This window comes from Silene latifolia, chromosome 9 (genome assembly GCF_048544455.1).
Source record: "Silene latifolia isolate original U9 population chromosome 9, ASM4854445v1, whole genome shotgun sequence".
Taxonomy (NCBI): Eukaryota; Viridiplantae; Streptophyta; class Magnoliopsida; order Caryophyllales; family Caryophyllaceae; genus Silene; species Silene latifolia.
Window position 1 is genome coordinate 188,242,752 of NC_133534.1, and position 25,472 is coordinate 188,268,223.

At 38.2% G+C, this 25,472-nt stretch overlaps 2 protein-coding genes across 3 annotated transcripts; both read right to left on the minus strand.

Moving 5' to 3' along the window:
- Positions 1 to 196: 196 nt before the first annotated feature.
- Positions 197 to 14,339, minus strand: LOC141600313 (uncharacterized). Its single transcript, XM_074420523.1, has 9 exons — positions 14,094 to 14,339; positions 4,880 to 5,068; positions 4,514 to 4,587; positions 4,376 to 4,429; positions 1,900 to 2,145; positions 1,759 to 1,821; positions 885 to 953; positions 749 to 794; positions 197 to 519 (listed from the first exon to the last, which is right to left on the minus strand). The coding sequence occupies exons 1-9, from the start codon at positions 14,125 to 14,127 to the stop codon at positions 458 to 460; spliced, it is 837 nt and encodes a 278-aa protein (XP_074276624.1). The 5' UTR covers positions 14,128 to 14,339; the 3' UTR covers positions 197 to 457.
- Positions 14,340 to 23,279: 8,940 nt separating this feature from the next.
- On the minus strand, positions 23,280 to 25,070 carry LOC141600312 (uncharacterized). 2 transcript variants are annotated; one of them, XM_074420522.1, is made up of 2 exons: positions 24,154 to 25,070; positions 23,280 to 24,042 (listed from the first exon to the last, which is right to left on the minus strand). In XM_074420522.1, the coding sequence occupies exons 1-2, from the start codon at positions 24,996 to 24,998 to the stop codon at positions 23,421 to 23,423; spliced, it is 1,467 nt and encodes a 488-aa protein (XP_074276623.1). In that variant the 5' UTR covers positions 24,999 to 25,070; the 3' UTR covers positions 23,280 to 23,420. The 2 variants fall into 2 exon arrangements, with proteins under 2 accessions (XP_074276623.1, XP_074276622.1); XM_074420521.1 differs by having other exon boundaries at positions 23,280 to 24,057; positions 24,154 to 25,067.
- Between the last annotated feature and the right edge of the window lie 402 nt (positions 25,071 to 25,472).

Consider the following 25,472-nt stretch of genomic DNA (forward strand, 5'->3'; position numbering starts at 1 on the left):
ATAGATCACGAGACATTTGGTTAGTATCACTAGTTGATCACTTGATGCAAGTGATTAGGAGTATGAGCAATATTTACGCTTTTAGATTGTGTAGCTCCCATAATTGTTGACAATTACTGTGGCTTGATGGACCTTGAGCAAGAAACGTATACAAGTGAGTGAAAAATGTTTCGACATCAATGGCATGTATTCAATGTGGAACAAAAAAGGCTACGATTGAAAATTGGGGGTAACGAGTGTAATTCTTTGTTTAGTTGAATGAAGTGTTTGTAACTAAATTGAGATTAGCCTTTTCAACATGGCAGAATCTCATCTCAACAATTATCCACATCTACTCCAACAGCAGAAAGAGAAACCAGGAATTGCCCTAAACCAAGCTCTCGGCTAGAATACTAGGCGCTCCCATCTACTCTAGTGAGAAGGCCGATTAGCGAATCAAAGGACAATTGATGCCAACTTAATTAAGGCCGTGAAATGATGGCAAAACAGCTACAAGTGGATCACCGTAGCCCACAGCTTCTGCACGATCACAAATGCAGAGAAACAATAAGTGTTAATCAACGCTCCTGACGTCCCCGCAGATAGTTTACATTTCGTTGCATATGTAAGTGGGTAATGTGCTTAAAAAAACCGAAAACAATTCGATTGCAACAGACCAAAATGGAATGAGTGTGTAAACTATCTGCGGGGACATATAGAGAACATGGTAGTACTTCATATGAAAAAAATAGTAAGGTGATGGACATACCTCCTTCCTCAAAGAGCAATTTCAAGACCTCGCCGGCTACATCTGACTGTTTAGATCAATAGTAAAAACATTTATTAGAAGATCCTCATCGTTTAGCAGCGTAAAAAGTCATAAGGAAATGCTCTTGGTCTCTTACCTTCACAGGAAGCGTGTTTCCAAACCGATCAACGTAACCAATTACTTGTCCCTCTTTGATAACATCCCCCTGCATTTCAGTATCAAAGTTTTAACAAGGAAGCACTGCGAGTAAACAACCTGGGCATACTATCACCCTCACAAGAAAGCTTAGCTTCAATATGGGAGTCACAACTCACAAGGACATTTTGATGCTGATAGGGTTTTGAACATGGTCGCAATTCGCGATTACAGAATGTGTTGTGTGCATTTGTATTAAGCGACATGATGGAATTCGCTCTTAATAATTCACGATTCGTAAGGTACCCAAGCGAATCCGGTAACCCTGGTTTTGAACCAACTCAAGAGTATCACCTCTCAGTGATTACCGCTACAACAAGACCGTTATTCAAAAAAGGTTTTACAGATACTCCCTCCCATCCTGCAGATCAAACCTAAGTACGAATAGCTTGAGAAGAAGGATTTTTTATCTATTTCTTTGGTTCAAATGAGCGCACTATGTCGCGGGTAAGAATCGAACCCCCAACCTCACGGTTGGAGTAAGAGAGCTCTTACCACTTGAACTAACTCTTGTTCTTGCTGGGAGGAAGAAATGTGCACCATGATCCAACATATTGAATATCCTAAGAAACTTACTCCCTCTATTTCACTCAACTAGCCTCATCAATGATTTCTAAAAAGGTCTTTGAGAAATGGGGCTAATTGATGAGTGAAAAGAAAGGAGCATGTTCTATGACGAATTGTCAAAACCCAGGTGAAACATAAAAGCCCTGAAGATTTCAGTATGAATGAATATTGATCCAATCCATTATCCAAAATAACGGAAAATAAGACTTTGTTATTTACCATGAAATACAGTTTCATAATGTAGTTACCTTCTTGCAAACTGGTGGCTGTTTTTTCCCTTTCACTGTTCTTCCTCTTTGAAATGAGCCCACCTAAATTAACGGAAGAAGGCTTAGTCACATAGTAGTCCCTTAGTTGAAAACTTGGAAGGACAAGATTTGAGTACAAACTGTTGGTGATGCTACTATTTTAAACGCTCCAACTCCAGAAGCCTCTAAAGAAGCTAGTCTTGTTGACACCACTGATGCAGCCCTTGAGAAGGGACTGGCTTTTTCAGAAGAGGATTTCGTAGCTGATGTAGAGGCTGCAATCGGCGTTGATTGCTCCATAGGTTCACTCGGAACAGGTGGGGCCATTGGAATCGAAACATTAGTGGCTCCAACATTTCTCTTTAGATGCATTTCATAATCACCAATCTATAACAAAATGTCTTAGTTTAGTGAACAGAATGGGTATTTCAGCAAAGGCATACACATCATGTAAACCTACAGCGTGACACAGGCAGAAATCACAAAATCTCATTTGTGACGGCACGTATCCGTCACTTTAGAGTGACGGATACCATTTTCTCTCACAAATAACCCAAATAGAGGAGAGAGGGAAGCACATGGGGGTGCCCCCACCTTGTCCCCCTATCCGTTTTGTGAGTGGCATTACCCATCACTTGCTCCGACCAGTCTTCAGCAAGACTAATTGGGCAGAAATTTAAAACCGTGGGGCCATTTTTTTACTAATTGTCATCTTTTTTTTTTTTTTTTTTTTTTTTTTTTTTTTTTTTTTTTTTTTTTTGAATTAAGGGTCTTTAAACCAAAATGATTTTAGATTAGCAACATTAAGCAACATAGAAACATAATTGTTGATAACCTATGGGGTCTCAAGATCCCATTCTAAATATCAAATTCACAACTATCGCACTCGCGCAATTGTCGACCCTTTAGTAGTGCATGAGAATTGTATTGGTGTCTATAGAATTAAAATAATAAGATGGGTAGATGGATAAACTATTGAAGTGAAAGATCTCTCTTGGGTTGAGAAAGCGAATGTAGTGAGATGTGGTCACACGGTGAACATCCAACATAGCTATAAAAATACCACATGAATCCCTATAACTGGTATAAGTAACCCAATCAGCCTGACCGAACTATATATAGTTTTTAACCTGCCTATTCAATCTGTCCCTATGATATGCAATGCCTCATACCTAGTTATTAAAATATCAAGTCATCTTCCCAGTAGAGACTTTAGAAACTATATCACAAAAAGGGGAATCCTAAGAGCTGTTAAAGTGTTCATAGCCATTTGACACTCTCCAACCATTTCTCTTGCTCAGCTAAAATTGAGCGCAATGGTCAGGTAATAACATCAATGCCTGATGACTTCATGGCAGTCACGTAAGAAGGATCAAAACCCGAGATCCCTAAGTCCAATAGTTAAGCTCATAAATTCAAACATAGATGTCTACACAGTCAAGTATGGGTACATCACAAACCCCTCAATTTGCTAACTTAGGTTCTGGAGATCATATACCACACCAACAGGGTCATGTATTTGAAGTCTTCCTCATTTATTACTCGCTCCATCCCATATATATTGTCCCACTCTGACTTTGACAGCAAACTTTGACTGCTCTTTTCTCACCAGTGGCGTAGCTACCTAGTAGCATGGGGTAGCAGCCGCTACCCCAAATCCCGAAAATTTGACTAAGAAGATGAAATTTTGCTACTCCATATATCGCTGATATGTGTCAAAGGATAAATAAATAATACGTTTCTAAGATAGTATTAGAATGTACATGGTCTAGTTGTGTATTGCTTGTATATGGTACCCACATTATCTTTTAACCCCCTCGAAAGCTCGTTTATAATTTTTTTGTATAATCTTTATATTGTAATATTATTATTATTATTTCAAATTATATTTTATTTGAACATTTATATAAGTATGTTATAATATAATAATTTTTAATATTTTATAATTTTATTTGTTTTTCAAAAATATTTATATTTATTTAGATTTAAAAGGTGGGAAAGTGAAAATATATAATGACAAAACGAGCTCGAGCTTCAATTTTTTAGGCTCGACGAGGTTCGAGCCGAACCCGAACTTGAGTCAAAAAAATGCTTAATGAAAGGTCTTAACTACCTAGGATTTGAGGCACCGTCATTCCCGTCAACAACCAGGTCAATTATCGCGAAAACATTTTTTTTCATATTTACAAATTGAAAGTGTAGTTCTTATTGAGCAAAAAAAAAAACGAATTGTTTATAAAAAATTCTATGTTGTTACTGTGCTCACGAATTCACGCTACTTTTGCTACCCCAAATTTTCAATCCTGGCTCCGCCCCTGTTTCTCACAATATATTACTCATAATATAAAATAGTTACTACTACAAAAGATAATATAAAATGATTTGATTTTTTGATATAACAAAGTGGCCAATCTGATATTATACTTTTAACATATATTTGGAGAAATTAAGGGTCGAAGTTGAGCATCGGAGTCAAATGAAGAATATACTAATGGGATGGAGCCATGGAGGTAGTGCATCCAATTTCTTTTCTATCAAAGAACAGGCCACAAAATACATTACTTTTTTCAAAAAAATTTTATGGTATATGATGCTTTCAAATAAATGTAACCTTTACCTTTAGCTGTAACTCTGCAACGCTAGTCTCATCACAGACTTCCAGAAGCAATGCCTAAAGAGTGTAAAAAGAATTAATTAGATTTCAGGAAAAGGGATGGTATGTGAAGATTGAGTGCGGCTGTTCAATCCAGTTTACCTCAAATGCATTCGGGAAGGTGGCACGTAGAGCACATTTCTCAGTGGGACTGTTTGATCCATTATCTAGTGGAACTGTTTCAACGTGGTTATACAAGTTTCAGAAAGTGTCATAAAAGTTGAGAATATATGCATGAAAGGTCACACATGTAAGATTACATCAAGAATACTGTTACAGAACAACAAGAAGCAATTAACTAACGTTCTGCCCATTTCAAAAATCAAGTACAGCATGTTGATCACATTACTTTGCTGATCATCAAATAACTTAAAACACTTGGCTCATGCCAAACTCAGATAAGATATATGCCGGCAGTAGATGAAATAATATTTGGTAAATAATGTACCTATGAAACCCAAAACTTACTGTTGGACTTGGAGGACACAATTGCTTCAGGTGTCTTTGCACACGCCACTGCAACTCCTCTGCTCCTGAATGAAGCGGTGGTCTTTCGAACATCGTAAGCTGAGTCAGGGGACTGAATGGATGGTAACCACGCAGATACGCTACGCTTCTCAAGTGATGACAATGCATGTGAAATGCCACCAGCAGAACCTAGGATGCAGGCATATCATGTCAGATACTCAATATAAAAAAAATAGTGGGGGAAAAGTAGGTGTGCAACTTGCATGAGTAGGAATTGAAAGACTAAAAAGAAGAAATGGACCAAAAAGTATAGGTGGAAGAAATCAATGGCAGGGAGGAAGTATATCTCTCTTCACAGTAAAATCATATATAAGGGTTTATGGGTTACGACGGACATAGGGAGATATCAGTTAAGCAACAAGTTTACATTTAGATATGCAGTCTCACTCAGGGCTAAACTTAACCTTTATGCATGATGATGGAGATTGTAACACATTAAGCAAATTTCAAATGTAAAAACAAAACTGAATTGATTATACATAGTTTGCTTTCTACGTGCAAATTCAGACTTGATTGCACTCACATGTTAGTTTTATAAGGCACGAGCCACATCAATGCGAAGAGGACTCACCGCTCATGACAACGAGGTGCAAAGGAGGAAGCGTAGGCGTAGCAGAAAAAAAAATATGGAAATTGTATAGTTGCGTGCCGCTGATAGTAATGTTTTATGTCGGTCTAAGAGGGTGATTTTATCACCCTCGTGTCTTTTAATATGGGTCGTTAAGTATGCTTCCCCTAGTATTTGAAGTTAGGAGTGAAGATTAGAAGAAATGAGAACAAGTGAAGAGGTCAAAGCTCTTGGAATTAGAAGTTTATTAGAAGGCCAAAACTGCGAGCCTATGAGCAGGCTGCGCAAACAGGTGGCGCAGCGCAGTGCGCAGGCAATGGCGTTTTTGGCGCAGGCTGCGCAGCTCTGTTTTACGGGGCCTTCTAATCTTCTTTTGGGCTTCTTAAGTGGAAACCTTTTTAGGTTTTCGTGAAGCCCTATATATACCTAAGAGTTTGAAGACCTGAAAGCATCATACAACATCATATCATCTCATCTAATCTCATCATTTAGGGTTTTAAGCTTGCAATAATTTAGAGGATTTTCTCATTGAAATTGTAATCTTTCATTGTATTTTGGGTTTATGAAGACTATGGAAGGCTAAATCCTTCCTTGCTTGGGTTTTTGGGCTTCTTAAGTGGAAATCTTTTTAGGTTTTCGTGAAGCCCTATATATACCTAAGAGTTTGAAGACCTCAAAGCATCATACAACATCATATCATCTCATCTAATCTCATCATTTAGGGTTTTAAGCTTGTAATAATTTAGAGGATTTTCTCATTGAAGTTGTAATCTTTCTTTGTATTTTGGGTTTATGAAGACTATGGAAGGCTAAATCCTTCCTTGCTTGGTGTAATTCATCAAAGTCTCCAACTTTGGTATTGTAAGACTCTTTTAATCTCTTCTTATTTATCTATTGATCTTTCCTTATGCTTAATTCTTATGTTGAGTAGATGAATGTTAGAATTGATCACTCTTGCATCTTGTTTACCCAACTATTGCAAATTCTAGAGAAATGGATTAATCTATCTAGGATTATTTGGAGCAAGCTTGTTGTATGTTGATTTGGTTTAAAGGATTCATGCAATAAGTAGGAAATTTCACGTCTTTTCTCATTTAATTTTTTTATTTATCAAACTCTAAACTATAATCTTTATTTTTGATAGGCAACGGCGCCAAAATGAAATATTTAGCAATTTGAAGCTTATGAGTTCATACAAAATTTATTTTATTTTTAATTTAGAGATTACAGTTTAGAGTTTGATAAATAAAAAAATTAAAATTTCCTGTAATATTATATGACAGTGAAAAGATTATATTTTAATAAAAGATTAAGGTTTAATGAAAGAAAATGTAATTTCATTTGTTTTCTTAATTAGATGGTGCATTTTGGAGGGAAAACATCTGAGCTTTTTTATTCTCTTAGTATATACAGGATGGTTCTAAATGTGAAATATTTGGTTTTCTTATAATAATACTTGTTAATTTGGTAGTTTAGTTCTAGTATTTAGCGACCAAGTTTTTGTCCTATCAAATTTTGGCGCCGTTGCCGGGGATAAAGCAGTGTAGTGCAAGTAAGGGTCGGTCCCAAGAGAAGGAATTTTAAGCTAAATACTTGAATTGTAAACTATTGACTACTAATGACAAGTTTATAAACAAACAATGGTTATCAACAATGACAAACAACCGATAAACATAGATAAAAGGGGGGGTTTTGAGTTGATTGGTAACATGAAACAAAGTAAAATTGCAATCTTTGTCTAACAAGCAATATAACAAACACTTGGTGAACAAGAGAATTCAATATTAAAGAGGACTTGGTGCAATCCTTCCTTAGTAACCAACAATAGTAAAGTTTGACTCTCCTCTTATTATACACCCAATACTTTCAAATCAAGATGTTAACATACACAAATTAAACCATTCATGTATGTCCTTCAAGTTTAATCAACAATTCATTAAACCATAAGTGCAAATCAAACATGAACATTAAGAGTTGTGTCAAGATAAGAAGTTAGGATCAATTCTCACAAGATTAAACCATACAAATGAGAAAAGACATGAAATTTCCTACTTATTGCATGAATCCTTTAAACCAAATCAACATACAACAAGCTTGGTCCAAATAATCCTAGATAGATTAAACCATTTCTCTAGAATTTGCAATAGTTGGGTAAACAAGATGCAAGAGTGATCAATTCTAACATTCATCTACTCAACATAAGAATTAAGCATAAGGAAAGATCAATAGATAAATAAGAAGAGATTAAAAGAGTCTTACAATATCAAAGTTGGAGACTTTGGATGAATTACACCAAGCAAGGAAGGATTTAGCCTTCCATAGTCTTCATAAACCCAAAATACAAAGAAAGATTACAACTTAAATGAGAAAATCCTCTAAATTATTACAAGCTTAAAACCCTAAATGATGAGATTAGATGAGATGATATGATGTTGTATGATGCTTTCAGGTTTTCAAACTCTTGGGTATATATAGGGTTTCACGAAAACCTAAAAAGATTTCCACTTAAGAATCCCAAAAGAAGATTAGAAGGCCCCATAAAACAGAGCTGTGCAGCCTGCGCCAAAAACACCATTGCCTGCGCAATCGTGCGCAGCCTGCTCATAGGCTCGCGGTTTTGGCCTTCTAATTCCAAGAGCTTTGACCTCTTCACTTGTTCTCATTTCTTCTAATCTTCACTCCTAACTTCTCCCAGCTCAAACTTAGGTCACATGTGCCGCTTGTGCCTTGTTCTTGACCATTGAGAGGTCCTCTTTGACTCTCGGGTTCCGTGCCTCAACATAAATTGTAAAACCGAGGTAGAACGCGCAAGTTACCACATCAAAACCGAATGTCAAATACTAGGGGAAGCATACTTAACGGCCTATATTAAAAGACACGAGGGTGATAAAATCACCCTCTTAGACCGACACAAAACATTACTATCAAACACCCCCACACTTAGACTTTTGCTAGTCCCGAGCAAAACCCGAAATAGCCAAAATGAAGTCTCTAAGAGAGTGTAGGAGTGAATGATCACTCTTCCCTTATCTCTTCGTTCTTATATCTCCCTCTTACACAACCACCAATTAAGAAGAAAAACTTGACTCAAATTTTGACACATTCTCTTCTCTCACACGCCCTCCTTATATCTCCCTCAAACAAAGACACGACTCACCACCAACCCGACTCATCACACACTCCACCCTTCTTATGTCTCAAATGGTAGTATTGGTCACTCTCGCCTTATCCAAGGCAATAGCAAAGTGACCTCTCATCCTCCTATCAATCACAACTCATCACTACTTATAACACCCCCTTATCACTCCATATACATGTGAGATCATGCTACTTGGTTGGCCAAACACCATTAAGAATCAACAACTCAAGTAGCCAATTGGAAAAATTCACCAATTTGAAGCAAAATTTTGTGACACAAAGAGAAATTAAGTCCTAAAACTAGCCTCCTTCCAAGACCCTCCTTATCGCTCCCTTCTTGTCCCTCCATATTTTTGGTGTTGCTTTTTCAATTTTTTTTGTTGAAAATCCCTCATTTTGCCTAAGGTGCCCTTTCGGATTTTCACCTTAGCTTTTCCTTTCCTCTCATGGTGGCTCGCATCTCAATTTTTCATTTTGCCCGGAACGCCCTTTCGGGTTTTCATTCCGTCCTCGGCCACCTTCCCAATCTTGCCTTAGGTGCCCACCATTGTGGATTTTCACCTAGCCGGGAGCTTGAAATTGCATTGACAAAAAGAAGCAATTTACATATATTACACTTACTCACTCCCCCACACTTAAATCTCACATTGTCCTTAATGTGGAGGAGTGCCAAATTCTTCAAGGATTGTAGTGGGAGGGGCCCGAGCCTTCACCTTGCTCATATGCCCCCCGGTTACCTCTTCTTCTTTCTCTTTCTTGCTTAGCCCTCACGTAGGCTTCATCAACTTGAGATTCACTAATGGTGGGTTGGTAATTGGGTTCATGTTAGGTGGAGGGTCATGCCAAATAGGCCATGAGGCCGAAGATTTTCTTCTTGGGCTTGAGCATCGTGGTATGAGTCCTCAAGATATTGGTGGTGCCTTTCGTTTTGCACCCCAAATTGGTGGCTCACTTGCTCTCGCCACTCGTTTTGAGCTCTCCACATGGCTTGATTATCTTCCCAATGCTTGGCTTGTTGTTGTTGCAAGCGGAAGATTCTTCTTGGCTCCTTGCTATTCCTTCAAGCATCTTCATTTGGGCCAATTCGGCCTCATCTCCCAACCGTTTGTGCTCTTCAAAAGCATTTCGAAATTGTTCCAAACTCTCCAATCTTAGCCCTTGTTGTTGCCAAGAATGGGAGCTCTCAACCCTCCCAATTATCTCCTTCAAAGTCCCCCGGGTATCCTCGAAGTATTGGAACATTTGATGTTGCCATGGTTCCAAAGTCGGAGTGGAGGAACCCCCGGCCTCATACATAGGGGTGTCGTGAGGCGGTTGGTAGGATGAAGGAATATGTGGGGTAGCATGAAATCCCCCCTCTATAATCTCAACCTCTCTTTCTTCCATTTGTTGGGGGCCATTGGATTGTTCAATTGCTCTTTTTTTGCGCATTCTTTGTGGGGGTGGGTTGGGGAGGTTTGCCTCGGCGGGATAATAGAAGTCTCGGGCTCTCAACCCGCTTGGAAGGGGGCCATTCAATGGTAGCCTCATGTGTTGTACACCCCCTCCCCCAACCAATAGCAACTCCATGGGACCGTGTCCAAGGTGTTGATCATATGGTTCTCCACCAACCCCGCTTCATTGTAAAGATTGTTCCCCCATACCCTAGGTTGTTCATCGGGAATAGTACCAACCAAGCTAGCCACAAAGAGAGTGACCAAACCCCCACAATTTATACTCCCCTTCTTTTCTCTATGCTTCGACGCACTCACCAAACCCCGCTTCATTGTAAAGATTGTTCTCCCATACCCTATGCTTTGACGCACTCACCCCCCCTTTGACACTCCTCCACATTGAGGACAATGTGAGATTTAAGTGTGGGGGAGTGAGTAAGTGTAATATATGTAAATTGCTTCATTTTGTCAATGCAAGTTCAAGCTTAAAAAAAATAAAAAAAATAAAAATAAAAATAAATCACGGCTAGGTGAAAACCCACAAGGGTGGGCACCTAAGGCAAGATTGGGAAGGTAGCCGAGGACGGAATGAAAACCCGAAAGAGCGTTCCAGGCAAAATGAAAAATTGAGATGCGAGCCACCATGAGAGGAAAGGAAAAGCTAAGGTGAAAACCCGAAAGGGCACCTTAGGCAAAATGAGGGATTTTCAACAAAAAAAATGAAAAAAAAAATTGAAAAAGCAACACCAAAAATATGGAGGGACAAGAAGGGAGTAATAAGGAGGGTCTTGGAAGGAGGCTAGTTTTAGGACTTAATTTCTCTTTGTGTCACAAAATTTTACTTCAAATTGGTGGATTTTTCCGATTAGCTACTTGAGTTGTTGATTCTTAATGGTGTTTGGCCAACCAAGTAGCATGATCTCACATGTATATGGAGTGATAAGGGAGTGTTATAAGTAGTGATGAGTTGTGATTGATAGGAGGATGAGAGGTCACTATGCTATTGCCTTGGGATAAGGCGAGAGTGACCAATACTACCATTGGAGACATAAGAAGGGTGGAGTGTGTGATGAGTCGGGTTGGTGGTGAGTCGTGTCTTTGTTTGAGGGAGATATAAGGAGGGCGTGTGAGAGAAGAGAATGTGTCAAAATTTGAGTCAAGTTTTTCTTCTTAATTGGTGGTTGTGTAAGAGGGAGATATAAGAAGGAAGAGGTAAGGGAAGAGTGATCATTCACTCCTACACTCTCTTGGAGACTTCATTTTGGATATTTCGGGTTTTGCTCGGGACTAGCAAAAGTCTAAGTGTGGGGGTGTTTGATAGTAATGTTTTGTGTCGGTCTAAGAGGGTGATTTTATCACCCTCGTGTCTTTTAATATGGGTCGTTAAGTATGCTTCCCCTAGTATTTGACATTCGGTTTTGATGTGGTAACTTGCGCGTTCTACCTCGGTTTTACAATTTATGTTGAGGCACGGAACCCGGGAGTCAAAGAGGACCTCTCAACGGTCAAGAACAAGGCACAAGCGGCACATGTGACCTAAGTTTCAGCTGGGAGAAGTTAGGAGTGAATATTAGAAGAAATGAGAACAAGTGAAGAGGTCAAAGCTCTTGGAATGAGAAGGCCAAAACTGCGAGCCTATGAGCAGGCTGCGCAAACAGGTGGCGCAGCTGCGCACGATTGCGCAGGCAATGGTGTTTTTGGGGCAGGCTGCGCAAACTACGCAGCTCTGTTTTACGGGGCCTTCTAATCTTTTTTTGGGCTTCTTAAGTGAAAATCTTTTTAGGTTTTCGTGAAGCCCTATATATACTCAAGAGAATCATCTCATCTAATCTCATCATTTAGGGTTTTAAGCTTGTAATAATTTAGAGGATTTTCTCATTTAAGTTGTAATCTTTCTTTGTATTTTGGGTTTATGAAGACTATGGAAGGCTAAATCCTTCCTTGCTTGGTGTAATTCATCCAAAGTCTCCAACTTTGATATTGTAAGACTCTTTTAATCTCTTCTTATTTATCTATTGATCTTTCCTTATGCTTAATTCTTATGTTGAGTAGATGAATGTTAGAATTGATCACTCTTGCATCTTGTTTACCCAACTATTGCAAATTCTAGAGAAATGGTTTAATCTATCTAGGATTATTTGGACCAAGCTTGTTGTATGTTGATTTGGTTTAAAGGATTCATGCAATAAGTAGGAAATTTCATGTCTTTTCTCATTTGTATGGTTTAATCTTGTGAGAATTGATCCTAACTTCTTATCTTGACACAACTCTTAATGTTCATGTTTGATTTGCACTTATGGTTTAATGAATTGTTGATTAAACTTGAAGGACATACATGAATGGTTTAATTTGTGTATGTTCACATCTTGATTTGAAAGTATTGGGTGTATAATAAGAGGAGAGTCAAACTTTACTATTGTTGGTTACTAAGGAAGGATTGCACCAAGTCCTCTTTAATATTGAATTCTCTTGTTCACCAAGTATTTGTTATATTACTTGTTAGACAAAGATTGCAATTTTACTTTGTTTCATGTTACCAATCAACTCAACCCCCCCCCCCCCCCCCCTTTATCTATGTTTATCGATTGTTTGTCATTGTTGGTAACTATTGTTTGTTTATAAACTTGTCATTAGTAGTCAATAGTTTACAATTCAAGTATTTAGCTTAAAAGTCCTTCTCTTGGGATCGACCCTTACTTGCACTATATTGCTTTATCCATTAGAGTAATCTAGAGTATAGTTTGGCTTATAAATTGTTAATTTGGTAGTTTAATTCTAGTATTTAGCGACCTGGTTTTTGTCCTATCAGCCGCGCTAGTTGGTTCTTATCTACAATCCTCATTTAAGGTATACCTAGGTGTTTAGGTTAGTGAATCAGTAAGCCTAGTTCTTATGCTTACTCGGGGTATGCTTTTAGATCTAAGACTCAGATGACATTTGTTGGGTTATTTCTTCAAACAATGGTACATGAGACCATTTTGAGTTTTAACTAATGCGTATACGGTATACGTGACTTCAATTAAACATAAATGTGAGGAGACATCTGAAGCAACATACTATTCTCCTTGAGTAACAACCAGAGCCAAAGCAAAAGTGACTATTATACCAAGAAATAGATACTAGTGTGCCCGATTCGAGAAACTCTTATGGGGCAGTACAGAGCACCTAAGTCTTAATACACAACATTCAAACATTTAGCACTTGGGAATTGCGATCAACAATGTCCATGTTAAAAAAGGGAAACGACAATAGAGAGCTCTAGTGTAAAATACATGCATGTCTACAACTACATATGAAACAATTTTAGTTATTCTCAATTTTACTCTATACAATCAGCATGTAGTGTTGAAATTGTGAACGAATTTAATATCGATTGTAATTGATGAAGAAAAGGAGGTTTGTTTTATTCAAGCTATCCTTTATCCTTAAACTTGTACCTATGAGATGATAATATAAGACGGATAAAATAGTGGGGGTAAGCTTTTGTCAAACAACTTGAAAATCGTTCCCATATGGGTGAATGCTAATATTTCAACTGTTAATCTCCCTTAAGATGGATACATTCTTCCTAAACAAGAATTTGTGATACTTGAATACACATAGTCACTTTAATATTTCAAAGCCAATGTGACTGACAAGTATAATGGCTGAATCAGCTGACTTAACTCCAAACTGAGGAATCAACAAGTCTCAGCCATTCACATTTCTTTTAGTTGAACAATGATCACCCAAGAACAATTTGGATGCATGAAAATTGGAACTTTAATGTACAACATTACACACCAATTAAACAAGTAATGAAACCCACATGATGAATTAACTTAATTATCAAATTATGACTTGGGTAACGTTGAAAATTGATGAGAGATTGATGCTTGAGCTAATAAAATGAACATAGACATTTTAAATTGGGACGGGAGGATGTATATTTAATCAAAGGTAAATAAATGATTGGGACGGAGGGAGTAATATTTATTAAAATAGACGAGAAGCAAGAAAAAGAAAAGGGGCTTACAATGGAAGGATGGAAGAAGAACAGTAGATTCCATGGAAAATGAATAAAGTGAAGAATGTAATATGTTATCTCAGAGGAAATGCAGAAATGCAGATGATCAAGTTTGATGCCCAAATATTAGACAGGTTTTTTTTTTTTTTTTTTTTTTTTTTTTAATTTTAATTTCCTTCGAAATGTCCGCCTTCTTTAATCTCTTCTATTTCCCGTCTGTCTTCAATGCTCTTCAGTCTTCACTCTTCACTACTCAATGATCTCTACCTCACTCTTAGACACTTGGGACCTTGCCAAAATTGACTCGACTTGAATTACTCATAGTCTCACACCCTGTTTTAAGCAAAAGACCCAAATTTAAAGTGTAATCTAACTCCATCTCATTTGATTTGAGTTTTATTATCGCGTATTGACCATTATCTCTAACTAACTTTCTAACATTATACCACAAATCACCTAAATCTAAAGTGATTCGTCCCAAATCATTGCAAATACGAAATGACCCGATCCGATTGACTCACTTGGCAAGTCTCACACCTCCTAATTAGGTTTTATTTAGTTTTATGTTAGGATGTTATATGGTAAAATACAATTAATCAATTATTATCATAATCTTTTAATGAGATGGATTATTTAAAGTATGGTCATTGTATCTCATTTAACGGTCTCGTTTGAGCTTTTATGTAAGATTATATGTTCAACTAATAATTTCTCCCCTTCGTTCAAATGAGATTTCAACTAATTTGAAACGACAAAACTCACGATCACGAGTTCCTTGTTAATTTCTAACTAGTTTAGATCCGCACAATGCATGCGCGGTATATATAATTTTTTACTTTTATGCATTGCTTATATTTAATTGACACCTCGTTAATTTTTTAATTTCACCTCGATGTACTTTGAATTGAGAAAATAATCAATCTATAAAACTAATTATAATATCAGTTATAGTTTTGTTTATACGAAGTAAGTATAAATTAAATCATTTTCTTATAATAACACCAATGAAATATTTAGCAATTTGAAGCTTATGAGTTCATACAAAATTTATTTTATTTTTAATTTAGAGATTATAGTTTAGAGTTTGATAAATAAAAAAATTAAAATTTCCTGTAATATTATATGACAGTGAAAAGATTATATTTTAATAAAAGATTAAGGTTTAATGAAAGAAAATGTAATTTCATTTGTTTTCTTAATTAGATGGTGCATTTTGGAGGGAAAACATCTGAGCTTTTTTATTCTCTTAGTATATACAGGATGATTCTAAATGTGAAATATTTGGTTTTCTATATCAATTGAAACTAACACAACCAAATGTTATGGACTTATGGGTGGTAAATATTTTTAGATAAAAAATAAACGAAAAGTGAAAAATCTTATTAGAAATTAATTGTGAATTTATATAAGAGAAACTAGTTATATTATTCGTGAGATTCAACTTATTAATTTGCTCTTTAGTGAAGTTGTATCAATCATTTTTGCTCTTTGATGTTGGGATACTTTATATTGATGCCCTCATATTCCATTTGAGGGCCTCATGAATTTGTAATATTAAATTCCTTAAGCTACTTCAGCATCTATTATGACTATGTTTTCTAAATTTCACTTGTTATTGTTTATCCTAATCTCAAATTTTGTATGATTCTGTATCATATTATTCAGATTTTCTTATTGATTGAAAGTGCCTTGTTGCAGAATATTTCGATGCTGAAACTTTTTCATAAGTCTTGTCTTCCTCAATAATACATCTACTTTCGAATACATTATTGTATTCTCTTCCTTTTGCAAGATTCTTTATTGTAGCCCAGTCGTAGTTGCAATAACTAGTGCACCACAATAACGTAACACAACAGTTTTCCGATGAGCCATAGACTCTCTTTGGCAATTTGCACCAGCACAGATAACCAACATATACTAATAACAAAATAATATTAGCAGATTTTGATAACACGTTTGACTAACATACCTTATTAGCCAAATTACATTAAATGTTTAGTAAATAACTTATAGGGAAAATACTAGATGTCGTAATACTAGAATTAACTACCAAATTAACAATTTATAAGCCTAACTAAACTCTACTAACTTCATGCAATAAGGTAGTAAATTGGCAAGCTAGGATCGAACCCAAGGGAAGGACTTTTGAACTAAGGACTTGAATTTTTTACTATATAGCAACTAATTAGGACTCTATGAGCTAATTAAGACACTAACCACAATTAAGACTTACTAATTAAGTTTATCAACAAACAATAATTATGAACAATGGTTAACATGTAGTATGACATAAATGGAGAAGGTTTGGTTTTTGAAGTAGCAAAAGAAGAATAAAGATGCAATTTTTATCATAGAAACAAAACAACAAACACTAGATATGCAACAATCAAATATGGGAAAGAACTTGGTGTAATTTCTTCTTAGTAACCAATAAATGATAAAGCGTGACTCTCTTTTACCCTCTTAATGTTATCCACCCAATACCACAATATCAAGATATTAGCACACACAAATTAAACCATCTATGTGTCCCCTTCAAATTTAGTCAACAATTCATTAAACCATGAAAGACAACTAAACATGAGAATTAAGAACTTTGCCAAGATATTCAAGCCAGGATCAATTCCTAATAAGATTAATCCATACAAATGAGAAAAAGACATAAACTTTCCTATTTGTCATATGAATCCTTTAAACCAAATCAACATACAACAAACTTGCTTCAAACAATCCTAGATAGATTAAACCATTTCTTTAGGATTTGCAATAGTTGAACAACAATAAGCATGGATGGCCAACCCAAACATAAACATCATTCAACATATGAAATTAAGCACAAGGAAAAGATATTAGATAAATTAAGAGAGATTAGAGAGTCTTACAATACCAAAGTTGGAAACTTTGAATGAAATTACACCAAGTAAGGAAGATTAGCCTTCCATAATTGTCTTACAATCCAATTTTTGTGGAAAGATTACAATGAGAAATGGAATGACTAAGGTCTAATTATTACAAGATTAAAAGCAAAGCATAAGATCTTTGATGGTAAGGAGGTGAAAGGGATCCCCAAAACCTAATGCAAACCATGTATTTATAGTCTAAAAACAAGGCATAGGAAAATGGGCCTTCCATAGGAACATATGACGGAATTAATAATATCGTTTCCAGCCAAAACGGCAGCCTGCCGGGGTCTTGGCAGTCTGCCACGGCAAATTGCCGTTATTTTGGCAAACTGCGGTTTTTCCTGTGGCAGCAACTTGCGAGAGCTATATCTCCTTCGTTTTTGGGACAAATAAGGCGCGTGACCTACCTTGGAAAGCTAAGATCATAAGCTTTGATCTCCACTTGGTCTTGCGTCGATACGAGCTCTAGAACTCGAGATATAGTCGTTTGAAGTTGACCCTTGTGAAACCGAGTTTTCAATTCTTCATTTTGGCTCTTGTTTGTGTATGCCAAGACTCCAATTCTTCCTTTTGCTTGCTTCTCTCTACTTTGCACTTATTCCCTTGACTTACCTTTACCTCTCCTTCTCCACCTTGGTGTAGAAAAGATGGAAACCGAGTTCCCATCTAAAAGATACTACCAAAACCCGAAATTACAACCAAAAGTGCAAGCCGGCATATTACATAAAAGTCCCACTAAAACCCGGTATCAAGCGTGTTTATTGTGATACATTAACCTATTGACTCGTTACAATTAGACACTATCAATAACGATACTCTAATACGTAATACTTTATTGTCTTGGAATTATTCTACTACTCCATAATATGCTTCTCTCAGCCGCATATTGAAAAGCAGTAGATTGTCTACAATTTACCAAACACATCGAATTTTCATATTGGATGGTTAAATCTACTCTTTATCTCTAAATATGTCAATATTTGTCCAATATGTTTGTTGGGTTTGTGCCTTGATTCTGTTAACCGCCGCTTCGAATAACTATGCGGGGGTCTCGCTGCCCGGTCAGCGAGTCTGGGTCCAGGGGCGAAGCGCCCTGGTTTAGGGGTTCGGGGACGCAACGTGGTCCCCGATGGGGGTTCGGGGGCAACGCCCCGAAACTTAAACGGTATCCGTATCTGTTATTGGGCTAGGTCTGTCTTGGGCCTTTATTAGGTCATTCTCAGATTAGGTTTAGAGAGTATTATATAAACTCTCTAATTCTCTACCTAGCGATTATGTTTTAACATACCGTCGAATCAGAATCTGAAAACTCCTCACATATCAATAAAACTCTCTCCCTTCTCGCCCGTGGACGTAGCTAACACACCGTTAGTGAACCACGTAAATCGTGCGTTTGTCTCTTTATTGTTCTTTATTTGTTCTTTCTTGCTTCGTTATAACAAATCGGTATCGAGCCTTCGGGTTCCGACCGGCGAGGAAGATGTCGGCGATGAACATAAAGATCGATCGCTTTACCGGGAGGAATAGTTTTAGTCTGTGGCAAATCAAGATGCGGGCTCTGTTAAAGCAAAGAAGGGTTGTGGGCGCCGCTCTCGGATCGAAGACGGAAAGCGAATCGCTGCTATCGCTGGCTGCTACCGCCGAGATGGCGGTCCGGAGGAGAAGGCACATTCAACGATTATGTTGTGTCTTCTTTGATGATATCATCTTTGAAGTCGCGGAGGAAACTACGCGGCCGGTCTGTGGAAAAAGCTTGAGAGTCTTTATATGACCAAGTCTTTGACCAATAAGTTGCTTTCAAGCAACGTCTGTTTAGTCCGAGAATGCGGGAAGGTATGCCTCTTCGAGATCATTTAGATCGAGTTAAACACAATTTTACTAGAATTACGTAATATTGATGTTAAGGTAGAAGATGAGGATGCCGCATTAATTCTGTTAGTTTCTTTACCGTTATCATATGAGAATTTCGTACAGTCTTTTATTGTGGGTAAAGATACTGTTACTCTAGAAGATGTTAGGTCGTCTCTTCATACTAGAGAACTGCGCCATAAGGCGGCTGGTACAGTATTGGAGACAATCAGGCTGCGGGGTTAGCGGCCAGTGGGGGTTATGGACAGGGGAAATTCGGGGGAAGAAAAAGTATAAGAAGCCTTCTTATTCGGGTTCTTCTAATTTCGCCGGGTACTTCCGGTACTTCGGTACTTACAGTAATTCTGTAATTCTGGTTCTTATGTTTCTAGAGGTCCTAAACCTAGTGATGTCTCGTAACTTTGTAAAGGGAAGGGGCATTGGAAATTCGATTGTCCCAAGAAAGATAAACAGAACAAGTCTGGTGCTGCTACTGCTGGTGTAGCAAATGCAGATTCCGAGGAAGATGATTATGCTCTGGTTACGGATAGGGTCACGCATCACACTGATGTGTGGATTCTGGATTCTGGAGCATCTTACCATATATGTCCGCGCAGGGAGTGGTTTACAACTTATGAACAGGTAGATGGAGGCACTATTTCTATGGCGAATAGTGCTGTTTGCAGGATAGTTGGAATCGGCTCAGTCAGGGTAAGGACACATGATGGTAAATTCTGTACATTGAACGAGGTTAGACATGTTCCACTAATGACAAAGAATCTGATCTCCTTAAGCACGTTAGACAAGAAGGGTTTGACTTTCAAGGTGTAGGTGGAGTTCGAACGTCCGCAAAGGTTCGAATGTAGTTCTAAGGGGTATCAAGCATGGTACTCTATATTATCTTCAGGGATCTACTCTGTCGGGTTCATTCTTTGTTGCATCCTCGGATGTTGATAAAGAAGATTTGACTAAGTTGTGGCATATGAGGCTTGGTCATATGAGTGAAAGGGGATGCGGACTCTGTCAAAAGAAGATCTTACGTGTGGTCACAAGGTCAAGAATCTGGATTTTCGTGAGCATTGTGTATTTGGGAAGCTACATCGCAAAGACAAGTTTCCTAAAGCAAAGTGCATAGGACCAAGGGCACACTTGATTACATCCATTCTGATTGTTGGGGTCCTTCTAAGGTGGAGTCTTTGGGAGGTCACAGGTATTTTGTGTCTATTATTGATGATTATTCCAGGAAGACTTGGATTTATTTGATGAAGCACAAAAACGAAACCTTTACTCACTTTAAGCAGTGGAAGGCATTAATGGAGAATCAAACTGGGAAGAAGGTCAAGAGGTCGCGAATCGATAACGGCCTAGAGTTTTGTTGTTCGAGTTCGACGAGTTCTGCAAGAATGAAGGGATTGCTAGACATCGTACGATCCGAGATACACCTCAAAGCAAAATGGTGTAGCAGAGCGAATGAATCGAGACACTTACGGAGAGGGCAAGGTGCATGCTCTCTAATCTTTGGACTAACAAGAAGATTAAGGCGAAGCGAGTTAGTACAGCGTGCTATCGATAAATCGGGGACCTCACACGAGTCCGAATCTCAAAACTCCATTTGAGATATGGTCAGTAAGTCTCGACTATTCTATTTTAAGGGCTTTTGGTAGTCTTGCTTATTATCATGTTAGTGAAGGTAAGCTTGAGCCACGAGCTAAAAAGGGAGTATTCGTGGGCTATGGGGATGGTGTCAAGGGATACCGTATCCGGTCTCCATCCGAGGGTAGGGTTATTTTGAGTAGAAATGTTGTCTTTGATGAAAATTCTATGGTTAATCCTCTTTGTGAAGTCTTATATGTTGTCGATAGTAGTAGTAGTAGTGTTGATAAACAGGTGGAGCAGCAAGACACTCTTGATGAGAGTGTACCACAGGAAGAAGATCAACCACTACAAATCGAATCCGAAACTGTTCCATCGATTCTTCATTACCGATTCCGAATCGCAGAGTTTGGCCCGTGAACGGTCAATCGGGCCTAATTTTGGGAAGCCTCCGAATAGACTTGGTTTTGAAGATATGGTGGGTTATGCACTTGGGTTCGAGGAGGTGGATCCCGACTTACATGAGCCATCCACTTTCAAAGAAGCAAAGAAGAACATGTTCGACCGCCGGTGGCTTCTTTGCCATGGGAGATGAGATGGAGTCTCTTCAAAAGAATCGGACACGGGAATTATCCAAGAAGCCTCAAGGGAGAAAGATTGTTACTTGTAAATGGGTCTTCAAGAAGAAAGAGGGAGAGAGGCCTGCTTTGAGGGTATAAGGTATAAAGCTCGATTGGTAGCTCGTGGGTTCGATCGAGAAAAGAGGGGGTAGACTACAATGAAATATTTTCGCCGGTGGTCGACATACTTCCATCGAGTGTTGCTAGCAATAGTTGCACATCGGATTTAGAACTCGAACAACTAGATGTGAAGACAATGACTTTCCTACATGGAGAGTTGGAAGAAGAGATATACATGACTCACCAGACGGTTTCAGATTCGGGTAAAGAAGACTATGTTTGCAGTGAAGAAGTCCTTATATGGGCTAAAAAACAGTCTCCGAGGCGAGTGGTATAAAAGGTTTTGACTACATGTTGGAGATTGGCTACACTAGGAGTCCGTATGATTGTTGTGTTTATTACAACAAGTCAAGAATGAGTCTCTCATTTATCCGATCCTATATGTAGACGATATGTTGATAGCTGCAGAGAGCAAGTCCGATGTTCAAAAAATGAAGGGTCTTCTCGGTCTTTGAATTTGAGATGAAAGATTTGGGTGCAAAGAAGAAAAATTTCGGGAATGGAGATCTACGAGGGATAGGAGCAAGAAGAAGCTTTTCTTATCTCGAAAGGCTATATTCGGAAGGTGCTAGCAAGGTTTGGCATGTCTCTTGCTAAATCCATAGATACTCCTAGTGCATCGAATGCACATCTCTCATTGCTTTCTCACCCAAGTCGGTGAAGAAAGGGAGTACATGTCCCGAGTTCCGTACTCTAGTGCTGTGGGTAGTTTGATGTATGCTATGGTGCACTAGACCGATTTAGCACATGATCGTCGGTGTGGTGAGCCGGTTTATGGGTGATCCAGGTAAAGAGCATTGGCAAGTTGTGAAGAGAATTTTTCGGTACCTTAAGGGTACATCTGATGTTGGTCTCATTTATGGAGGTGATAGAGAGTGCCTTGTGTCGGGTACTCAGTTACGATTATGCGGGAGATGTCGATGCAGACGATCAATGATCGGTTATGTTTTCACTCTTGGTGGTTCGATCGTCGATTGGAAGGCTACTTTACGACCTACGATTACTTTGTCTACTACCGAAGCGAGTATATGGCGTTGACATGCAGCGACTAAAGAGGGAATCGGTTAAAAGGACGGGTCGTGATTTGGGTCTACATCGGGAGCAAGCTATTGTGTTCTGTGATGTCTTAGTGCAATATGCTTGGCTAAAGATCAAGTCCATCATGAGAGGACTAAGCATATAGATGTGAGATATCACTTTCTGAGAAATGAGAAGAGGATTAAGGTGAACAAAGTGGGTACTGCCGATAACCCGGTGACATGTTCACTAAGCCGATTCCGCATAGCAAGTTCCAACATTGTTTGGACTTGCTAAATATCTAGATCTGTAATTGCCCTCTTGGGGGCAATATCCGAGGGGAAGGAGAAGAGCTTTACGGTACATCCGGCATTTATGGGAATGCATCCGGTACATCTGTTTGTGAGAGAATTCAAGTCAAGGTGGAGATTTGTTGGGTTTGTGCCTTGATTATGTTAACCGCCGCTTCGAATAACTATGCGGGGGTCTCTCACGCCCGGCCGGTCGAGTGCGGGGTCCGGGGCGAAGCGCCCTGGTTTAGGGGTTCGGGGACGCAACGTGGTCCCCGATGGGGTTCGGGGCAACGCCCCAAACTTAAACGGTATCCGTATCATTTATTGGGCTAGGTCCGTCTTGGGCCTTTATTAGGTCATTTCTCAGTATTAGGTTTAGAGAGTATTATATAAACTCTCTAATTCTCTACCTAAGAAGATTATGTTTTAACATACCGTCTCGAATCAGAATCAAAACTCCTCACATATCAATAAAACTCTCTCCCTTCTGCCCTGTGGACGTAGCTAACACACTGTTAGTGAACCACGTAAATCTGTGCGTTTGTCTCTTTATTGTTCTTTATTTGTTCTTTCTTGCTTCTGTTATAACAATGTTATTTACCAAAGAGGTCTATAATGAAAACTGTGTATAAGTTAACATTATTGCATTCCGAAGTTATTGAACTCGAGACCTCTAATTAAGCTAAATCGAATCCCTTACCAAAAGATGTAAGGATTCACGAAAGAAAAAAACGAGTATTACGTATAAGTTAGTTAGTATTCCAATCAAAATTGTGTTGGAGCATAGTCTGAAGAAAACCATTAACAGTCAGAAAACATGAATGACTTACATTTCATGGCTTAAAAGAGTTACAACATGGTCCATGGATAACATACATATCTATTCCCTTCTTATTTCTTGTCACATACAGACATTAAAATATATAACTACTAGGAGTATTATTACCCAAGAGTAAGCTGCAGAGTTTCTCTGAACTCAGCCCTCCTAGTCTCATTATAAAAGGTTCTATACTTATTAGGCCAATAAGTTAACCCGATACAACCCGAAATGTCCCAATCCAACCTCTTGCCTAACATGGCCTTATCGACTTTCCAACATACACTTTGCCCATACTCGTCCCTCGCAAATATGACACCACCTTGCCTAGTAAAAGGCCTGTTTACATTAGAGTACCTATGTTTAAACCAAGCCTTAGGTTGAATCAACTTGATTGGAGATGGCTTTAAAGAAAACACTTCTCTTCCACCGTTACTGTCATAGAGAGACCAGTTGAATCTCGCGGTGTTAGCGACAGCTGTCTGCTCGAAATTCCATGGTTTGAAGGTGGTCGTGGTTGTTTCACCAGTTGTTACCTGGATTCCCACAGCTTTTGGGGGTTCAAATGAGAATTCTAAGCTCTTCTCTATTTCAATCCCTTTTTCCGGGTTTTCAGATGATTTGCTTACTGTTATTCCTATGATGTTTGTTTGGCAAATTGGTGTGAGTTGCAGTGAGATTCTTGATGGAAAGTGTTTTTCTGATGCACCTGCTCCTCTCTCATTTAAGAGTGCCTCGCTTACAAGCCTAACAACATCAAGCCTGTCAATAAATAAACAAAATAATTACTATTACTTTTCGAAATCAGTTTTTATTTTCTTAATTAACAAATTTCATGCTTGCTTATTACTGTATTACCTTAGATTATCAACATTGACATTGACTTCAATCCACTTGTCACGCACGGTGACCGTCGGACTAAGCTGTATAACACCCTCAAGCTGGTGATAATTCAATGAAAAGGCTAATTGTTCATCAGCAGAACCACTAGAATTTTCAATCTCCATGGTAATTATAGGGCAATAAACATGAACTTTCCACAACCCGGTTGTCGAAAATGAGTATGAAAACAAAGGACACCTTCCCTTAAGTATATGGTTCATAGCCTTAAGCTCATTTTTCCAGTTAGTTACTGCAAGACTAAGGCATCTCATCCATTGTTCCTCGGTGTTAGACCCTAAAAGCCTCATTAGTAGCTTTGAGGTCTCCCTAGATTGAAGGGTCATAAGTTGATCTTTAAGGGTCACAAGACAATTTGAACGAAGGTCGAAAGGGGCCTCGTAAATACATACTAGGAATGCTAATGTTAAAAAGGAGAAATTGAAAAAGTCCTTTAGTAAAGGAGGGTTGATTATAGGTACTCTTAAAGGGTAGTATGGTTGTTTTGAAGGTCCATACTTTAGGACATCTTGGATGAAGTTGGAAATTAGATTATATGTTGTTTGTTCATCTAGGAGCTTAAGGGAAGTTGATTGATAAATCGGGTTTGAAGTCCAAAGCCATATTGGAAGGCTGAAAGATGCGAATATGGAGAGGGTTATGGATTGTGTAGGAGGGTTTTTGGCTATGGATAGACTAAGATTAGCTGTGGATGAATTTGATGAACATATGCATACCGACATCGAATCAGTCTTCCATTGGTTAGGTGGTGGAAGAGTATGGATCCATGACCAAATGTCAGAGTTTCTACAAGAAACAGCCATGATGTTTAGGAACCCAGAGTATTTGTTGTGTAAGAATTATGGAGGTGAAGCCTTTGTATATAAAGGCTAAAACATGGCTTGTAAAAATGTTCTTTCTTTTTGTAGCTAAGATTCCAACAAGTTCAAAATGTCAAAAGATAACAACATAACACTTTTTTTTTGTATGACAAGGGGATTCGTAACCGCAATGTTCGGTAAACCCCCGAATATACGTGATAGGCTGCGAATCACATATACCAAGTAAGCAACCCGAGAGTGAGAGACTCAAAATCTAGAACATAGCCTCATAAATACTCCACAAGATTGCTCTTTGGAACACTTTAAAGCTGAGACCCTTCCGAATTTCACCCGAGTTTTAAACATTTTTAATAAAGGGTACGGTAAGACTGTTGATATTGACGAGTTTTAATTTTTAAATTCTAAACTATAGGTATCATTCATTTGATGATCTATTAGCTAATTAAGCTAGCATTT